The sequence below is a fragment of the Camelina sativa genome, chromosome 10 (assembly GCF_030686135.1).
Source record: "Camelina sativa cultivar CO46 ecotype springtype chromosome 10, ASM3068613v1".
In the NCBI taxonomy this organism is placed as follows: Eukaryota; Viridiplantae; Streptophyta; class Magnoliopsida; order Brassicales; family Brassicaceae; genus Camelina; species Camelina sativa.
The window spans coordinates 20119347-20139846 of record NC_141889.1 but is presented as its reverse complement, the minus strand read 5'-3'; the positions used below and the strand labels follow the sequence as shown (position 1 = coordinate 20139846).

General features: G+C 37.0%; 1 protein-coding gene and 1 pseudogene across 2 annotated transcripts; one reads left to right on the top strand and one right to left on the bottom strand.

Annotated features, from left to right (window-relative positions):
• The first annotated feature begins 11238 nt into the window (after positions 1-11238).
• LOC104719248 (G-type lectin S-receptor-like serine/threonine-protein kinase At5g35370 pseudogene) lies at positions 11239-14144 on the top strand (annotated as a pseudogene). Its single transcript, XR_015568153.1, has one exon. The product of XR_015568153.1 is annotated as a G-type lectin S-receptor-like serine/threonine-protein kinase At5g35370 pseudogene (transcript).
• Positions 14104-19379, bottom strand: LOC104719249 (biotin carboxylase, chloroplastic). The gene is made up of 18 exons (XM_010437127.3): positions 19206-19379; positions 18632-18739; positions 18449-18524; positions 17960-18294; positions 17608-17749; positions 17387-17485; positions 17236-17292; positions 16941-17012; positions 16510-16599; positions 16316-16375; positions 15831-16016; positions 15620-15712; positions 15456-15537; positions 15261-15367; positions 14921-14996; positions 14736-14782; positions 14590-14652; positions 14104-14345 (listed from the first exon to the last, which is right to left on the bottom strand). Exons 3-18 carry the CDS (start codon positions 18497-18499, stop codon positions 14298-14300), a joined length of 1608 nt encoding a protein of 535 aa, XP_010435429.1. The 5' UTR covers positions 18500-18524; positions 18632-18739; positions 19206-19379; the 3' UTR covers positions 14104-14297.
• Between the last annotated feature and the right edge of the window lie 1121 nt (positions 19380-20500).

Here is a 20500-nt window from a genome sequence, read left to right as displayed (position 1 = left end):
TTTTTTTTTCTTCTTTTTTTTTTTTTTGCTTTTTTTTTTTGCCTTTTTTTTTCTTCTCTGTTTTTTCTTTTTTTTTTTCTTTTTTCTTTCTTTTTCTTTTTTTTTCTTCCTTCTTTTTTTTTTCTCGTTTTATTTTTTTTTTTGCCTTTTTTTTTTTAAATAAAATAAATAGAAATAGAAGATGAAAAGATGAGAAGATGAAAATAAAGAAGATGGAAAGATAGAAAGATGATAGATAGAAGATTGAAAGATAGAAAATGATAGGAAAAAGATGAACGGTTAGAAGATGATAGAATGATAGAATACCAAACTCAAGGGTGTGCTCTGATACCACTTGATATGATCCTCCCAAGGATTCGGCACCTTTGAGTTAGTTGATAGAGACACCTTGATTCTAAAGACGACGAAGCCTCAAGAATAAGGATGGTGGAATGAATGGTCGCACAAGAGTTGCGGAAAGACTCTTGATATACTGGTTTGATCTTTCAGCCTCACACCAAAAAGATCGGATCTCTCAGCCTCGCACCAAGGAGATCGGGGTTTTGACTATCGGAATCACACCAAGTAATCGGTTTTGATTGTTGGAATCACACCAAGCAATCGGTTTTGTTCACAAAGAACAGAAGAGAATCACTCTCAAAAAGAAAAAGTTTTGATAAAAAGTTGGATTGTTCATTATTTATTTACTCTTACATGAGTTTATATAAGATAAGAAAACTTGGTAACAAAGCCAAATACTATTCTTGAAACTAAAAACAATAAAGATAGATAGTTGAATGAAGATTCAACTCTTGAATTTTGTCTTCCCAAGGTGAGTTGAACTCCAATTTTCGTCACTTCTCTTTGACCACAAAAAAAAGTGATTATTTTGGGCTTTCTTGGACTTGAATTAGGCTCAAACTGGGCTGGACTTGATAGGTATCATCCCCAAAATAATTTCCCATGCTCTCTTTTGTCATAAGTTCTTGTATTAGCCCATTAAGTACCTCCTTGATCTTTTTAACTCTCTTTGACTCCTTGATCCAATTTGCTGATGAGAAACAGCATGGGCTGTATCATTTCTTCATCTTGGGCTTAGTAGAAAACAACTCCTGGTTGCCAAACATAATTCTGGAAGTTCTTAAACCAACTGGACCTGAAACTCATCAAGTTAAGAAATAGATCCACCTCCTTTGGCAAATGGGACGTAACTCTGTGGTTTGTTGGCCAAATCTTGTGTTCTTGAGCTTGTTGGAAACATAAGAGATCCATTGAGATCCTCCAGTTGATTTCGTGTCCAAATTGTTTCTGAGTTGGTCTGTGTAACACGATCTTTGGCTCAGACGCGAAAATGGAACTAGGACAGATCCACTGACTTGAAATATCCATATCTTTCAAGTATGAACTGATTTTAACGTGCTTCCAATTCTCAGTGGTTCTAGGATGGATCAAGATTTCAGAACAGTTTTGTTCATAGCTTGAGTACTTCTGTCTTGGTCGGAATCCTCCTTTGAATTCTCGTAGGTCTAAGTCGCGTAGCCATGAGTTCACCTGATTTGTAAAATGAATAACTCCTTCACCTAAACTCTGATTGGACTGATTCAACTTCGAGATATGCTCTAGATGAGGTAAAAATGCATCCCAAATAGCAGTTGGGTAGGAAGAGTTGATCTTTGACTTCGTTCGTGTTGAGCAAGACTCAAGGGTCGTCTTGGATGGTCTCATGATCATATCAAGATTGAATACACCCCCTAAGTATCACGATTAAGATTCTAAATGCCAGATTTTTGGAGGTGTTCTATTTAGAGTTTGTTATCGATGGTAGAAAACGAATTTGAAACAAATTCTGATCAAGTCAAGGATTAATTGTTTGGGTTGAATTTTGAGTTGCCCGGGTAAGTTACAGAAAATTCTGCATTTTGTCTTAATACTTGGTAGGCAAAATCGATACTCATTGTTTTTGTCCCATCGTTATACTGTTTGATGAATTGTTTAAATTTGAACTGTAAACTAATAGCAAACAAAGTGCTCGAGACAATGCGTGAGAGTCTTTTTAATCTAAGCTTCATTTTTTTATGATTATATGGTGCCAATACCATTTCAATTAGAAATCTGAACCAATCACTCTTTTAGTTGTTTAGTTACAATAAAACAGAGGCGTGGGGTTGAAATGATAAGATTAGATGAGTGACCGACAGTCAATTATTTTCTTTTCTGATTATACATATGGCGATTGAGCAATTAAGAGACATAGGTTGTAAATTGCATATTACTTGGCGAGAACGTCAGATCCAATCGCCAAAGAGAGATAGTCATCAACTCAGGTTTGTTTCCGATTGGATTAAATCTGTTCATTCGTCGTGGAGATGGAGATATATACTAAAGATTTACACACACGATTACATCGTTGCATCAAAAGAAACAACCATTGAGAGCATTTAAGAAATACTAAAGGTAAAAAGAAGCATCATATCACAACAATTAAGCATAAAAATCATTGATAATAAACATGCATACACTACAAGAAAACAAGCTTTTTGCAAGGACACATTGCGACGGAGTACAGCTCTCGCAAATTTGCGGTAGATTTGCGAGGGATTTACTAGAAAACAAAAAACCATAGCACATCCCTCGCAAATTTGCGAGGAACTCAGTCGTCGCAAATCCGCTGCTCAATTGCGACGGATTTACGACAAATTCGCTGGGAAGGTCCCTTTCCTCGCAAATCCATCGCAATATTGCGACGATTTTGCAAGAACATACTACATAGCAAATTTGCTATGGAATTGCGAGTGATTTGCGAAAGCCATAGCAAATCCATTGCAAAGTTAGGATAATAATTTTTTATAAATATTACAAAAATTAATAGAATTATTCTGAAATACATTTGAATGTGTTCATAAGGTGAATTTACTAACTTTTGACATTATTTTGATGGTTTTTGCAAATTAGATATTCTAGGTTTGCGACAAATTTGTGACTAATTTGCTAAAGTCATAGCAAATTCGTCGCAAATCCATCGCAAACTAATCAATACATAGCAATTCCCTCGCAAATTACAACTCTAAACCCTTAACCCTAAACCCTAAACCCTAAACCCTAAAGACTTACTACATTACTATTAATGATTAAAAAAGATGAATCCAAAACTTATAATCAAAGATAGCAGTGCAACACAAAATTGTTAGAGAATTGGACAATTTGGCAAATATTTGTCTCAATGTAATGAACATATATGTGATATAGTGTAGAACATCATCATGTTTAGAGTAAGATGCAAAATTGGACAATTTTGGAAAGTTTGATGATAGAAAAGAGTATAATGAAACCATTGGACCTTATAATATACTTGAAAGTTAATTTGACTAATTTGTTACAATCATTTTGAAGGTTTTTGCAAATTAGATATTCAAGATTTGCGACAAATTTGCGACTGATTTGCTAGACCCATAGCAAATTAATCGCAAATCCATCGCAAACAGCACAAAACATAGCAATTCCCTCGGAAATAAAAACTTTAAACCACTAAGACTAATTACATTACTATTACTATTAATGATTTAAAAATAATATAATTCAAGAATTATAATCAAAGATAGGGCACTAATGACAATTGCAAATCCTAAACCCTAAAGACTTTGCGAGGGATTTGCTACGTTCCCTCGCAATTTGCTCGCAAAAACTCTAAATTATAAAATTTTAAATTAATTAATGTTTGCGAGGGAATTGCGAGGGTACATAGCAAATCCCTCGCAAATTTGCTCGCAAAAACTCTAAATTATAAAATTTTAAATTAATTAATGTTTGCGAGGGACCGTAGCAAATCCCCCACAAATTTTGCGTTGGAATTGCGACGCCGTTAATTTCCTATATAACTAAAAAACCTAGTTTGAGCGAAGCTCAAATCCAGCCGACAAACCCTAATTTCCTTCTTCTTCTTCCAATTTCTTTCTTCTCCGGTTGTTCTCTTCTCCGGTTCTCTTCTCCTCTCTCTTCTCCTCTCTCTTTTTCCGGTGAAACCTTCTCCGACCCTTACTCCTCCTCTTCTCTCTTTTCCTTTGAATCTCTTGTCCGGTTAGTCTCCTCCTCTCCCTTTCTACCTCTATCTCCGGTTAGTCTCCTCCTCTCTTCTCTATCTCCGATTACTCTTCCTATTCTCTCGATCTGAAAGTCTGGTTATTTTAGGGTTTGGATTTTTATTTTAGAGTTATGATTTGGGGGTTAATTTTTAGTTTAGGATTCTAATTTCGAGTTTAGGATTCTTATTTCGTGTTCAATTTCGATTTTAGGGTTTCAATTTTAGGGGTTCAATTTTAGGGTTTCAATTTTAGGGTTTTGATTTTAGGGTTTTGATTTTAGGATTTGAATTATAGGGTTTTGATTTTAGGATTCAAATTCGAGTTTAATTTGTTTTTTGTATAATTTTATTGAATTTTGGTTTTAGTGTTTAAGTTTAATTTTAATTTTATTTGATTCATATGTCTTCTCGAGACCAAAACGGGTCTGTAAACCAAAATGTTTACAGCCAGTTCATATCATCTCAAGGTTTATCTCCTCTCATCTCTGCTCGAGGGATACGCTCTACTGGCCCTGCTCAAAGGTTACCTTCTCCTGCTTCTTCTCAGGGAACCTCACCGGCAACACAAGATAACCATAATGCAGCCTTTGCGGGGGTTCAAAATGATTTTCCTCCTCAGCAATCAACTTCGTGTGTCAACGGTGTAAGTGCCTCTCAAACTTTTTTCACTTTGGAAGAGTTGCTTGCAAGTCCTGGGCGTGCTGGCTTAACAAAACTGGATCCTAATCGACCTCCGGGTACTATATGGTAAGAATGTTAATGATCTGACTTATAGTTTATCTTTATGTTTTGTATTTTCAATGATCCTCATTCATTTTATCTTATGTATGGTAAGTTTGACCAGGATTCTTCGGTTGTGCTACTGTTCGGGCCATTTTTGAAAGAGATTTCAAATCAGCTCATGCCAATTGGACCCAAACACCAGCTCCGGTTGTAAACCGGTGGTTTCAAACTTTTGCGGTAAGTTACAGATTTGTTGATGTGTTTAAATTACAGATTTTGTGTGTTTATCACTTGATTATGGATCTGATTTTGTTTGTGATTCATTTTATGTCTTTACAAGCAAATATATAACTGGGATGCGTCCATCAATGGAAGAGTTAGAGCTGAGTTTGAAAAGAAGTTGAAGTCACGGATGAGTGATCAAGTGTCTCGTTGGAAGGGTAAGTGGAAGAAGAAAGGTAATGACGCAATGCCGCGGTGGCTTGATCCTACCGTATGTGATGGTTTGGTCAAGTTTTGGTGTGAACCAAAATCAGAAGCAAAGAGTATCAATAGCCGTAATGCTCGCTATAGTGATCCAGATGGCACCGGAATACATAAGCACCGTTCTGGTCAGACCTCTTTTAAAGCCCGAGCACGAAAGCTTGTAAGTATCTCTGTTTAACACAAGTTCATTAATCATATCATATCTACAATATAGTAATATAGTTCTTTCATTTCTCTGTTTTTAGTCTGAGAGGACTGGTGAGCCACTACCTGATTTCCTGCGAGTCCTAGAAGACACTCATAGGAAACCTGATAGGTCGTTTGTTGATGGACTGTCTGAGAAGGTGTACAATGAAGTGTCGTCAAAGATAGTTGAAGCTGAGTCTGAGCTATTATTAGCGGATAACATGGAGAGTAGTGCTTTCGGAGGGTTATCAGTCATTGTGAAGAACCAAATTTATGCCGAGGTAAAGCATGCTTCATTGTTTATGTTAAAGTTTGTGTTTGTGTTAATGTTTATGCTTCATTGTTTATGTTAGTGTTTATGCTTCATTATTTATGTTAATGTTCCTGTTTGTGTTTGTGTAAACACTTATGTTTGTGTTTGTGTTTGTGTAAACACTTATGGTGTGTATATGCTTTGTTGGCAGGTTGCTCCGAAGAAAAAGAACCGGATATATGGGGTTGGTAACATGCAAGCAGAAGCATCTTCAGCTCAGATTGGTCAACCGCCTCCTCCTTCTGAAGATCCACTCGTTCTAGCTGCAAAGCTTGCTGCTGCCGAAGCTGCTCTTGCAATTCAGGCAAATCAACTACAAGAAAATTCGGAGAAGATGCATAGTTATGGTGCATACTTCGAATATCTTGCATAGAAAGATCCGGACTTTGCTGCTAGATTTCCCAGAGAAGATTCGGGCACCAGACCTCTGACCAGAGATGCAACCACCGGAGAACCTACCACCGGACAGTAATAAACACTCATGAACTCTCTTTTATCCTTTGAACCTCTCATATGTAATGACTGATATGTCTATATTTTGTCTCTCCTTAGCATATATTTAAAATGCATTTAGCTAGGATAACACATTGTTTTGCTTCATTTTCTAGTCCTTTCTATACACTTTGCATGTTTAGGTAGTTCTTGCATCATCCTTGCATACATTGTGCATTTTGGAGTATTTCAGGTATTTAAGAGACGTGGGAAGCCATTCTCGTCCGAGCCATTGTCGTCCGAGCCATCTCCGGGAAGCATCAACCGAGCCATCCGTTCGAGCCGTTCCACTCGAGTGGGATTTAGCTTTTGACGTCTTCATCAAAGTTGTAGGGAATTGAGTTATATTTCCAACGCCGTTTATTTCAAGCCAATCAGAGGTGTGGTTCAAGAGTTATCATCGTTTTAGTGAATGCGTATACACCACGCTCGAGCCATGCTCCCCCGTCACGCACTCCAGCTTGTCTGATCGAGCCATGCTCCCCCGCCACGCGTTCCAGCTTGTCTGATCGAGATATGCTCCCCCACCACGCATTCCATTCGACGCGTACGGACTCGATCGCACATGACGGGAAGAAAGACGTTTGGTTTCACACGCTTCAGGAGATTACCAAACCAACGCTTTACCTTGTCGTTTTAAGTTTTAGGGCTTTCCATGTTGGACTACTATATATACATTTTGTTAAGTCTTTGCTGAGATCTCATCTTTTATCTCGTATTGTTTTTCTTCCCAGAAGGTTTTTAACCTAGCCACAAATATACGTTCTGAGACTTGTATTCCGATATCGTGGAGATTTATTGAGATTTTGCATTTGATTCCTTCTACAAAGTTGTTCATCTTATATTTCTCTATCTTACTATGCTTGTTTCAATGTTTTCTATGTTTGCATCCTTGATGATGATTTTCGGATCTGAGTAGTGTAGTAGTTCTTGAGGATGGGATAGATTAGGTGGATGATCTTAGGATGTAGAGTGTTTAAGCTTTAATTTGTATGTTTCCCTTCTGGACTAGAGTTAGAAATACTTGTTTCTCTCTGATCAATTGGAACTAGGTTTTAGACATTTCCGCACCCAAAAGGTGTTCGATGAAATGTCTGACCAACTAGAGCCAGAGACTTACGTTCCTAGCCTAAGAGATTAGTTGTCTAGGATGTTTGTTGACGTGAATGAACTTGTTTTTCATGCCATGCTTGATCATGTTTCTCTAGCGAGAGCTAGGTTTGGAAGTGGTTGAGTTTGAGTAGCTTTTGTCAAGAGATTGGATTAGCTAAGTTGTGATGTTCATTGTTTAGGGATAGTTTGCTTGTGGTATGTTAAACACTCTATAGACTAGGATACTCCACCGACATCAATTACTCCCATCCTTAGGACTTCTTTCTTTCTGATCTTTATTACATTCCTGAGACTGTTTCGTTTCTTGATTTTTAGTTCATGCTTAGACTCGTCTCCGTTTTCATTCATTTTAGTTTCTCGTCATGCATTCTCGTTTCTAGTTCTGTGACTCATTTCCGTTTTTGTATTGTCATCATTCTAGGACTGTTAGACAAACACTCTATTTGAATTGGCTTGACTTGTGATTTCTTGATTGCATCTTAATTGTTAGTAAAGTTTCCCAACTGGATTGACACCTTAAGTATTACAACTGCATAAGGTTAATTGAACCTACTAGGAGACACAAAAATCTTAGTATCAATGACTTTTATCTTTTGAACCTCTCATGTGTAGAACATAATCGGTTATTAGGATTTGTTAACTTATTTTGTAAACTTAATACTTATAATTATAGCTTTAATTTGCATAAGTTTTCAAGGTTTAATTTTAATTGCAAGTTTAATTTTAATTACAGGGTTTGATATTAATTAAGCTTACCAAAATCAAAATTTTAATTTTTTTATACCGTTAGTAGAATTTGTGACCGAAATATTAATTGCAAATGTATCGCAAATTTGCGAGGGATTTACTAGATACATAATTTGCGAGGATATTGCTAGACAAAAAGTTCCTCGCAATATGCGTGAGATTTGCGAGGGAAAATTATTCCTCGCAAAACTTGCAAGGGATTTGCAACGTTGACCAATTTGCGAGAAGCGATTTGCAAAGAACGGACGTCCCTCGCAAATCTCTCGTTTTTGCCGATTTGCGAGGGATTCGCGATATATATGTCCATCGCAAAAGACATGTTTTCTTGTAGTGATATGTGTCTTCTTGTTTCACCAAGAAAGAAAGAATAAAAAATCTAGTTGAATGATGATTTGTAAACTATGGGGAGATAAGAAATCTAGTAACAAAAAATGCAAAAGTTAGGTTTGCTTGTAATATAGAAGAAATGTTTATCGAGTTAGGTGAGTTTAGATGATGAGAGTAAGGAGTATTTATAGAATTTTGGGTGGGTGAGTACCAAAAATCTTGCTAATCAAGTATAGAATATCTTCAAAATATCTTAATCTTAGAAGTTTGTAATCCTGATTATTAAAAAAGTAGTAAAGAAAAAAAAGAGAGTCGCCCTAGCCGACATCCTCTCTGGCACAACCACCAAGGAAGCTTCCCCCGGCGACGGCGAGACCGATCGGCGTCACTGGGCTCTGGTTTTGGAGTCTTCGTTCTCTCCTCTGTTTACTAAGCTCTATTACGGTTTTTCTTCTTTTCACTGGAGTCTTCTCGAGTTCTTAGATCTCAATTTCGGTTTTGAATCAGCTTCAATCGCTTTCCTCCTTCATTCCGCATCCGACTACTCCTCTTGGCAAACCCGTTTCTCCGAACCCACAGTCGCCTCACCAAACCCTCGATCGCCCCGGTAACCTTGACTTCTATCACTCGATCTGGCTCATCCCGCAATCAACTCCAACAACTCTCCGCTCCTCGGATCAACATCCACTCTCCAAGTATTTTACTTGGATGCAGATGGACGGGAGCTCTGTTTTGATGTCGGCGCCAGGTAAGATTTTCATAACGATTTCAAAATTCTGGCGCTCTCTGTTCCCCTGTTTGTTACCTCTCTCGCCCAGGTTTGCTCTCCATTCTTATCTCAGATGCCTGGTAGATAGTTTACTTAGGTTAAACTATGGCACATCCCTGAACTGGTACCTAATCCGACCCCATTTCGTGAAAGATATATCCCGATCAATCCTGTTAGTTTTGATTGTTTCTGTTTGGTCAAGTCGAGTTCATCTAGGTAGCAGAATACCTGATCTCTCTAGGTTGATTGAAACCCATTTGTGTCGAGACCAATGTGTACCCGGGTTTGGTCGAAACTCTATTTTGTCCCACCCTAAGCAAACCTTGGTTAGTTTATTGGTTTCATTAGTCCGAAGACAGCTTTTGAACTTTAAACCACCACTGTTACTAGAATGGCTCAAGAGTCTTTTGAAAACCTTGTTAATCGGTTACCCTAGGGATGATCCCGCTGTTGGAGTTTGTTTGGTGAAGCTTGGCATTATGATCCCAACTCTATGGAGTGGGGATTACCGATGCTTCACCAACTCTCTTCCTATACCTCACCAAATTCCAAAGATCTTTAAACCGCAACTCAACTAATTTCTGAAGTCATTGCATATATTCATGAAGACTAGTGGCATTATGACCCTCTCTCCACGGAGGAGTGGTTACCACAACCTCTTCAAGTCCCGCTCTATCAAACTTGGACCATCAACTACCTCTGTAGTAACCGGTTATCAGAGCATCAGCTCCCCTGCTCGACCCTTTGGCAACACAGCTTTGCCATTCTCATTTTCGCCAAGTCTTCGAAGTTTCAAGACAGTGGCCTCCTACTCCTTTGACTTGTTCTTGGAGTCTGCATCGGTTTGTCTTGATCTCACATGTTCCATGCTGCTTTCTAGCATATGGCTCATAGCTCTCAAGCTCTTCACATTGAATGCTCCTATCTATCCTTGTACTTGTATTGCTTTATGCTTTGATTTAGCTTACCCTCTCTTGTACTCTAAACAATCATGGCCTTGTATGTTATTGTCTATCTAATGGAATGATAACACCTCTTTGATCAAATATATATATATATATATATATATATATATATATATATATAAAAAGAATTATCATATTACATATCTTATTTCTGAATCATATGTAAATAATTCTAAGATTAAGATATATATATATATATATATATATGATAATTCTTTTTATTTTTCCTTTTTTTGTAGATAAAACAGACAAATATGGATTGACGTAAAGATTAGTTTGAAATTTGCTCACATTTTTATTGTTAGCATTAAATATTGTAATGAATTAAGGAGATATTTTAGGAAATCTTTTAGGAATTTTACAAAACAAATATTTAATGAGATATTGTAATTAGTCGTTGATTGATTAAGGAGATATTTTAGGAATTTTTGTTTAACGCAAAATCTTGGTTTTAAATTTTAGTTTATAATTTATAAATTTAAAATTTAATGTCAATGGCATATCTTGTTAATAATTACCAATTCCAGGATTTATTTGCTAAATGTATTTGAAAAATGTATATATATAGATGTCATGTGTGAGATTGAAAATCATGTTTAAAACAAAATTTACTAGATTACAAATCTTTAATAAAATGTGAGGGTAATTATTTAGAATTCTAATATCAACAATAGAATTTTACATTTGTTTCTATGCCCGTGTATATACGCCGGCTTTTATCTAAATATTTTATAAAAACTGGTTATGGAAATAAAAAAATGACTATAAATCAATTTTTACAACATACAAAGCAAGTATTTAAAAATCTAAAAGAAACTTGAAAAACCGTGCTCCGCTAAGCCGGCAACACCTAACTCATAAAACATCCGGTTGAGCAATTAATATCTATCTATATTCATTCTGTAGTCAGCGTAAGAAAAAGAACAAAAAAAAAATGGCCTACTTCAGTAAATGAACGCCGCAATTGATTACTAAATCTTACCTTATGTATTTTTCAAAGCATTCAAACGTTGCGTTCCCAAAAACAAAACATAAAAAAAACTAAGGTGGAAATGGCCACCACACCAATAATACATTTGCAACGGAAGAGAGAGACAGTTTCTGGTCAAACTTAAGAACACAACACATCCCCAAAAAAACAACAACAAGAACTCATTCAGATTCTTCTCCTATCATCCAGTTCGTGTAATAATAATAACATACACACACACAAATAAAACACAGAGTGGTTCCTGTAATGAACTCAACATTTCTTTTGTTGTTGTTCCTTAGTCTCATCAATCTTCTCTTTGTCTCTGTTTCATGTGCTTCTTTCTCAGAGTTCGTTTACCCTAATTTCACAGCTTCTAACCTAAGATTCATCGACAGCTCCAAAGGAGCTTTCCTCTTCTCTCGTAATTCAATCTTCAAAGCCGGTTTATTCAGTCCCGGCGACGATGATTCCTCCTCTGCTTTCTACTTCTCCGTCGTCCATGTCGATTCCGGTTCAACAATCTGGTCGTCAAATCGAGATTCCCCTGTTTCAAGCTCTGGTAAAATGAATCTTACCCCTCAAGGAATCTCTGTTATCGAAGATGGTAAAAGTCAAATACCCGTTTGGTCAACGCCGGTTTTAGCCTCTCCGGTTAACTATCTCCGGTTAACCGACTCCGGAAACCTCCTTTTGCTTGATCGCTTGAACGTTTCTCTATGGGAAAGCTTTGATCTTCCCACCGACTCGATCGTCCTCGGACAAAGACTTAGGGTTGGGATGTTCTTGTCCGGATCTGTCTCACCGTCCAATCTATCTACCGGAGATTATAAGTTCTTGGTTGGTGAGTCTGACGGTTTGATGCAGTGGAGAGGTCAGAATTATTGGAAGCTAAGGATGCATACACGAGCTAATGTTGATTCTAACTTCCCTGTTGAGTATTTAACGGTTACTACTTCTGGATTAGCTCTTATGGGACGGAACGGGACGGTGGTTGTACTCCGCGTGGCTTTACCACCGTCTTCTGATTTCCGCTTAGCTAAGATGGATTCTTCCGGTAAATTTATTGTCAGTACATTCTCAGGTAAGAGTCTTGTGACCGAATTCTCTGGTCCTATGGTTACTTGTCAGATTCCGTTTGTGTGCGGTCAGCTCGGGCTTTGTAATCTTGATAATGCTTCGGAAAACCAGAGTTGTTCGTGTCCAGATGAGATGCGTTTGGATGCGAGTAAAAAGGTATGTATTCCGGTTAGTCAATCATTGAGCTTACCTGTTTCTTGTGAAGCAAGCAATATTTCATACCTCGAACTCGGCCTTGGTGTGTCTTACTTCTCTACTCACTTCAGTGATCCTGTGGATCATGGTCTCCCGTTATCGGCTTGTCATGATCTTTGCAGTAAGAATTGCTCCTGCCTTGGTGTTTTCTATGAGAGCACGTCTCGGTTTTGTTATTTGGTAAAGGACTCGTTTGGTTCTTTGTCTCTAGTAAAGGATTCACCAGACAATTATGATCTTATTGGATATGTCAAGCTGTCTATAAAAAAGCCAAACGGTCAGCCTCCGGGAAACAAAAACAGAGGATCTAATTTCCCAGTGATCGCACTTGTGCTCTTACCTTGCTCTGGTTTCTTCCTTCTGATTGCATTAGGGTTTCTCTGTTGGCGAAGATGTGCAGTGATGAGATACAGCAGTATCCGTGAGAAACAAGTAACTAGACCGGGGTCGTTCGGATCAGGAGATTTAGGATCTTTCCGTATCCCAGGTTTACCTCAGAAATTCGAATTCGAAGAGCTGGAACAAGCAACAGAGAATTTCAAGATGCAGATAGGATCAGGCGGATTCGGCGCAGTTTACAAAGGAACTCTCCCGGACGAAACACTCGTGGCCGTCAAGAAAATCACAAACCATGGGCTTCACGGTAGACAAGAGTTCTGCACAGAAATCGCAATAATTGGAAATATCCGACACACGAATTTGGTGAAACTCAGAGGATTTTGCGCTCGTGGGAGGCAGTTACTCTTAGTCTACGAGTACATGAACCATGGTTCATTAGAGAAGACTCTGTTTAGCGGGAACGGTCCGGTGCTTGAATGGCAAGAAAGGTTTGATATAGCGCTTGGGACGGCTCGTGGACTTGCGTATCTCCACAGTGGATGTGACCAGAAGATCATACACTGCGACGTGAAGCCAGAGAACATCTTACTGCACGATCATTTCCAGCCGAAGTTATCTGATTTCGGGTTGTCTAAACTTCTGAGCCAAGAAGAGTCGAGTCTGTTCACGACGATGAGAGGTACTCGAGGCTATTTAGCTCCCGAGTGGATAACAAACGCAGCTATCTCTGAGAAAGCGGATGTGTACAGCTATGGAATGGTGTTATTAGAGCTAGTGAGTGGTCGGAAAAACTGCTCGTTCCGATCTCGGAGCAACAGTGTGACGGATGAGAATAATATGAACAGCTCGTCGACTACGACCACTAGTACTGGTATGGTGTATTTCCCGTTATACGCTTTGGATATGCATGAACAAGGGAGGTATATGGAGCTGGCTGATCCGAGGCTAGAGGGTCGGGTAACGAGCCAAGAGGCTGAGAAGTTGGTTCGGATAGCTTTGTGTTGCGTGCACGAGGAGCCGGCGTTGAGGCCAACGATGGCAGCGGTAGTGGGGATGTTCGAAGGAAGCATACCGTTGGGGATTCCGAGGATGGAGTCGTTGAATTTCTTGAGGTTTTATGGGCTGAGGTTTGCGGAGTCTTCCATGGTTGAAGGACAAAATGGGGAGAGTGAAAGTATGGTCTTCCACCGGCGAGAGAGCTCTAATAGCGGTGGCTCTAGGCACTCTGCATCTTACATAGCATCTCAGGAAGTGTCTGGCCCACGATGAGATTACCTAAACGTGATTTTTGTTGTCTTTTGTTTAATTTGTTTTTGGTTACTTTGTTAATAGTGATAGGCCTTTGTTCATATAATCTACTATATATGAAAATTATTGGATAATTTGTTCTTCTTTATGACACAAGAAGAACATCACGATAAAACCACATACTCTAGTAAATCAATCGTATCGTTACCGAAGTTTGTACCAATAACAACACAAAAGGAGACGAAGATTGCAATAATTGGGTGGTCTTTCCGAGCTGATGTATCATTCTAAACCGCTGCATTTGTCAGATCCTTCACTGCCACAATTTCTTGAGGCTGCATATACAATACAACCATGTTAGAACCCATCATTTGGTTAATCAATTTAACTATTACAAGCAAAATTTCCTCTATATATAGTTTCCATCCTTTTCATGCAATTCTTCCATCTCTATGTTCATCTTTACCAAGGTTTCATATCTAACTAACTTAGAAGCGTACTAAATGAATATATATCAAGAGACAGACTAGTAGTGAATGGTCCATATCTTCAGCCGACCACAAAGACATTTATATTTACCTCAGCTAGCTCCTCTTCATGCTTGACGATGAAAGCTGTATCAACTTTTCCATTTTTGAAATCCTGTTAACAACAATTGGATTATCAAAAAGCCAACATTTTCATAATAGAAGATTCACTAACATAGAGCTACTAATTTCACACACCTCAACATCAAGGATAAGTTTGTGGTAATTGATGGTCGTTGGAACCCCTGATTAAACCAAGACAAGGAAAATTAATTAGCATTCCACCACATGTCGGACGTCACCTTTTTAAGCAGTATATAAAGAATAACAAAACAAACAATGCCTAGTAAGATGGAAGTAACAAAAACTAGTCCTCTTCATACCTGTAATTATAGTGTCATCAAGAGCACGCTTCATCCGTTCAATTGCTTTTTCCCTTGTTGGAGCCCACACAATAAGCTATAAAGATTTAGGGTAACAAGAATGAATGTCAACACATCAGCTATAGGTTTAAGTAAGCTGCTGAGATAGATGGCAGATGAACTGAACTGAACCGCATTAGAATTTATACAGTCCTACCGAAACCAGAAAGCCTCGTCTAATATTTGTTTGAGATTCCAAAACACTAGAGTAGTTATTTTACCATAAATCCACAAAATTTGTTCCCACATAACGAAACAGATACAAAATGACTACCCAGAAAAAAATAAAAGACAAATATACCTTTCCTAGAAGAGAATCATAGCTTGGAGGCACAACGTAGTCGGAATAAACATGGCTATCCATTCTAACGAAAGGACCTCCAGATGGCAAGTATGATGTTATTCTGCCTGTTATCATAAGAGTGGCAGTATTGTAAAGAAAGCCAATCTGCTAACACTTCAAAGATGTGACATATAAAGGTCTACTGAAACATACCAGGGCCAGGTCTGAATCCTTTGAATGGATCTTCTGCATTGATACGACATTCAATTGAGTGCCCTCTGAGCACAATCTCTTCCTGTAAATAAACAAATTAAATTCAGTTTTGAAAGAATGTTTTTGATATCCACTCAGAACATCACATACAACACCAGTCAAACCTGTTTGTAACGAAGTTTCTCTCCCATTGCAACACGAATCTGCTCTTCTATCAAATCAACAGAGTAAATCATCTCTGTTACAGGATGCTCCACCTGAGTTTAGATTCAAGAAATGGTTGACATTCAGTATACTTCAGATGCTTATATAAGTATAAGAAAGTAAATTTTGACAAACAACTTGTAAAATACTTTGCAGTCAATAAATTTAAACCTGGATCCTAGTGTTCATTTCCATGAAGTAGAAGGAACCTCTTTCATCTAAAAGAAACTCCACAGTACCAACACCAATGTACCCGATGGAAGCTGCTGCGGCGACTGCTGCATCGCCCATGGCTTTTCGCAATTCAGCGGTCAATGCTGGAGAAGGTGCTTCTTCTAGAAGCTTTTGGTTACGCCTCTGTTATCAGGGGAAGAAATAATTAAATGAGCCAGATGGTTTCAGCACGCCATACAAGACATGAAAGAAAGCAGCACGAAAGAACCGGTATTGAATTTTTGAGTTATCTTAGTAATTAGCAACATGAAAAGAAAAAAAAAAACAGTTTAGCAGATCCTGCAGCTGGGATATGACATGCAGTTGTGGTAATTAGGCTGAAAAAAATTATTCCTGTTTTCAGATATTCAAATACATTTATTCTTAGAGCATTACGCAACAACTGATGGTAATGAAATTATGAAAACCTAGGAGGAAGATACCTGGATGCTGCAGTCACGCTCACCAAAGTGAACAACATTTCCAAATTTATCTGCCAACACCTGAAATACAAGAGGTACAAAAGACATGATGAGTTTGAAATCCAATAACAGTATCACTGGACCATCAACTCACGAGAATCATTTTTGCTAAAGCGTCAACTGTTTTGAACAACTTTTCCTGATAAACACCATACCTGGAACTCAATATGTCTTGGGTTTTGTACGAACTTCTCCAGATAACATCCATCGTTTCCGAAAGCAGCAGCAGCCTCACTCTTAGCTTGCTGTAAATCAACAAATTAAGAAGTTTGATAAAGGGATGTCCAATTTTTAGTGAAAGTTTCATTTAAGAAAACTGTGCCTATAAAGGCAAGGGGAGAGCATATGATCTGGTTTTTTTATTTTATAGAAACCAATGGTCAGCATTACTCCATTTAAGTTACTATACATCCAAATTTCACAACGATACAGTTCTCGGAATTTTGAAATGCGACACACATTATGAGATTACATGGCGTCTTTATGTAGTTGAGTTAGAAAGAAATAAAGAATATGTAATAATACTGCAATTCTTTACAACAACTTGATGTTGGACTATATGCTTATGTAAACTTGATTGTCATACCTGTAACAGTTTTACAAACTCTCCCGGTTCCTTAGCAAGACGCATTCCACGTCCACCACCACCGGCTGTTGCCTAGAAATCAGAAAAGCCAGAACAGTCAGTTTTTGTAAATAGTAACATATCAATAAGTACAGAGTGACAAGCTGAGCAATATAGAAAAAAAAAACTTAAAATGGTGCCTTTTCAAGCAGACCAATTTGATGAATCCAGTTTATCGCTTACATAAAAAAAGTATGAATACAAATTGTAATTCCAACTGTACCATCTACTACATATAGAATCAAGTCAATTTTACCTTGATCATAACTGGGAAACCAATCTCATCGGCGACCCTGATTGCTTCTTCTGTGCTCTGTAATAAGAACAAAATAAAAGACATTGAAATTCCAAGAATTCTCTTGACATGCAAAAACTAGAAATTCTAAAATGATAATCCAGCAAAATACCTTCAATAGCCCATCACTTCCTGGTACAGTTGGAACCCCTGCATTTTTCATTGTCTCTCTTGCAGTTGCTTTGTCTCCCATAACACGGATGCTATCAGGCTGCAGATAGAAAAGACGAAAATACCAATAATCAGTTGCTTTACCAGATCAATAGTATCTCCCCTATTAGATATGAAAAAAATTAAAGATACAGATTCTTTGAAGAGAAGTTAAAAACTTACATTAGGCCCAATAAAATTGATCCCATGGTCTCTGCACATTTCAACAAAGAGAGCGTTCTCCGAAAGGAAACCGTATCCAGGATGAAGCATAGTACATCCACGACTGATAGCAGCAGACAGAACATTTGGAATAACCAAGTACCTACAGAAGGATTTGAGTAAAAAGAGTTGATTAATCAGATCTGAAACAGGCCAAGAAATGTCTTATAGTATGACATGTCAAATTCTACATCATCTTAAGGAAAGAGTGGTCAGAAAATGAAAGAAACAGACTACAAAATACATGAATACATTCACACTTGTTTGGGTATAAACGAGCTTTATGGTAGAAATATTCACAAGAGAAACTTACGACTGGTTGCTGGGAGCTTCACCAATGCAAACAGCTTCATCAGCCAATTTGACATGGAGGGCATCCTTGTCTATGGTTGAATAAACAGCAACACAAGGGATCCCCATTTCATGTGCAGTTCGGATAACACGGACTGCGATTTCACCTCTATTAGCCACAAGAATCTTATCGCCACTGCATGTAGCACCGAGAGCACCACCACCAGTAGCTCTCTTGGCTTTCCTCTGACTAACCTTTAGAGTTTGAGTTCTTTGTCTGGGGAAGCTAAGCTTTTGTGGCATCGTCAAGTTACACAGTGAACTTCTGATAACTCCTGTCTTCCCCAAGACTAAGGACTTCATTATAACAAATTGAAGATATACAATTAGTAAAAACCCTTGGAAGAACCAACAGATCATAGAACAATGTTGCTATATGCACAAGAGCATTGAAGAAGAGATATGAAATCGAGAAACAAAGCTCATATTCTAATTCACGTTGGGTGCTTACGGGTGGAGAAGCAACGGATTTGCAATTGGTGGTAATCATAGAGGCGTCCATATCCAAAAATGAAGCAAAGCAAATCCTGGTTCAACAAAGAAGAAGCATAAGCATTGCAATGAAAAGGAAGTGAGTAGTTAACCTCGTGACCATCGAAACAGATCTAATCGCAGAGGAGGAGCCTCTTCGTACCTCGAGAGAGAGAGAGATTGAAGAAATGGTGAGTGTGAAACTGTGAGATATTGAATCCTCCGCCCGAATGGTTTTGTTTGGTTTAATTTGGTGGATCCTGTGCCAACTCTAAACGCAAACGCAAACGCAAACGTGGAACGCAATATTACTTGATGCAAATATATTTTTGGCTCAACAACAACTTTTTCATTCACCAAAGCAATCATGAGGCAAATATTTGGGATCAATAATAATAATAATAACATTATAAGAAAATGAAAAAACTTAGTTTATAACAAAAATGAAAAAAACTTAGTTTATAAACAAATGAAAAACCGGACTTTTGAAATAAAAGTAAGTTTTTACTGATAATAATATTTAATTTGATATTTTTTTTTTTAAACCAAATTTTAACTTCACACATTTTGCAATACAATTGAATAATATATTTCATCATTGGAAATTAAATTTTCATTCCAAGCACTTAATATTTGTCGAGAAAAAATAAAACATTTATATGAAAACAACATATATATGCATTATATCAAAATTATATTTTGATAATTATTGAAATAATCAAAATTTAAAAATTTACCTTTGATTTCAATTGATTAACTTGCAGTGTTATGGGAACTAAAGTTGCAAAAAGTTGACAACTTAGGAATTTTTTGGTTTTTGTTTTTTTTGGTTGAACAACTAAAATACACAAAATATTTTAATCTAATATCAAACGAGGAGAGGTGTTCTAGAAAAAAAAACTATTGAATCTAAATATTAATAAATCATATTAAAACATTAATAATACTACATATATTTTTCTTAATAATTATTAAAAAAAAAATTGTCCTATTGTATACTGCAGATTAGAATCTAGTAATATTACTAATTGGAAAATGCATATGCTAAATATGATGTAAATTCTTAATTTGTTATAAATATGATCCATAAACAGAAACCACAAGATTTTGACACCAAACAAAAAACAGAAACCATAAGATAATAAAATTATTTTAAATCAGTTTTGGTGTCTATACCAACAATAATAAAAAGATGCAACATCACTAGCTTATAAGATTAATCTTTAATCCAACTATACATGAGCTTCTCAATTATACCCTTTGTTGAAAGGTAAATAGCATCATCTCGTGCCTCCCATGTGTACAAACCTCCACATCTACCACGAGAGCTTTCATCACCTTCATATGCTGTAAAATTTTTATGATATTCAAGCTTAGCACCTTTCCACAAAATACATCTAAATCTTGTTGTGAGAAGGAAATGATCATGAAAACTAAATTTGTACGTAGGATCTTTAAATTTTAGGAAATGAAAGCCTAGATCATCACTTCTAGATTTGCAGTGAACTTTGAGAATACTACAACTTAAAGTTAGATTATTTTGAAAAACTACAGTGTTTTTATGACACTTAGCTTCAGTCGACCCAAAATAAAAAGTTATCAGCAAAGAGAGAAATATAAATAGAAGATGATTCATTGTTTCAATAAATTGATTTTCATGAAAATTAGTGAAGATCTCAAAATAACTATTTACTACATATGTGTATGTCTTTACAAATTTAATATTTCTCACTACGCAACATTGGTTGCTTGGATCTCTCTCTCTTTTAAGATTTGCATTCCATTTGGCAAGTTTTTAGAGATTTTATTAACGTTTTTGGAACTTTAAACAAGTTGTCTAACTTCCATTGTAAAAATCTCCTTTGACTAGGAGGTCTTTATTTGTTGTCAGCCAAGTAGAAGTTCTCTTTTCTCATAGGTTTCTAATGCATAATAATATCCCACCTTTATTTTTTTATCTTTTTTAAAATTAATGCATCAATTAAAGTTTGATTATCTTTGCTCCAAAACAACCATTTGAGATATAAATCAC

Excerpts from the sequence above, each read along its gene's own strand:
- LOC104719249 (XM_010437127.3), bottom strand. The coding sequence starts at position 18,499 with ATGGACGCCTCTATGATTACCACCAATTGCAAATCCGTTGCTTCTCCA. Across the intron at positions 17,013-17,235 it reads GTTTCCCAGTTATGATCAAG|GCAACAGCCGGTGGTGGTGG; the intron begins GTAAAATTGACT and ends TCTGATTTCTAG. Across the intron at positions 16,017-16,315 it reads AGCGTGACTGCAGCATCCAG|AGGCGTAACCAAAAGCTTCT; the intron begins GTATCTTCCTCC and ends CCCTGATAACAG.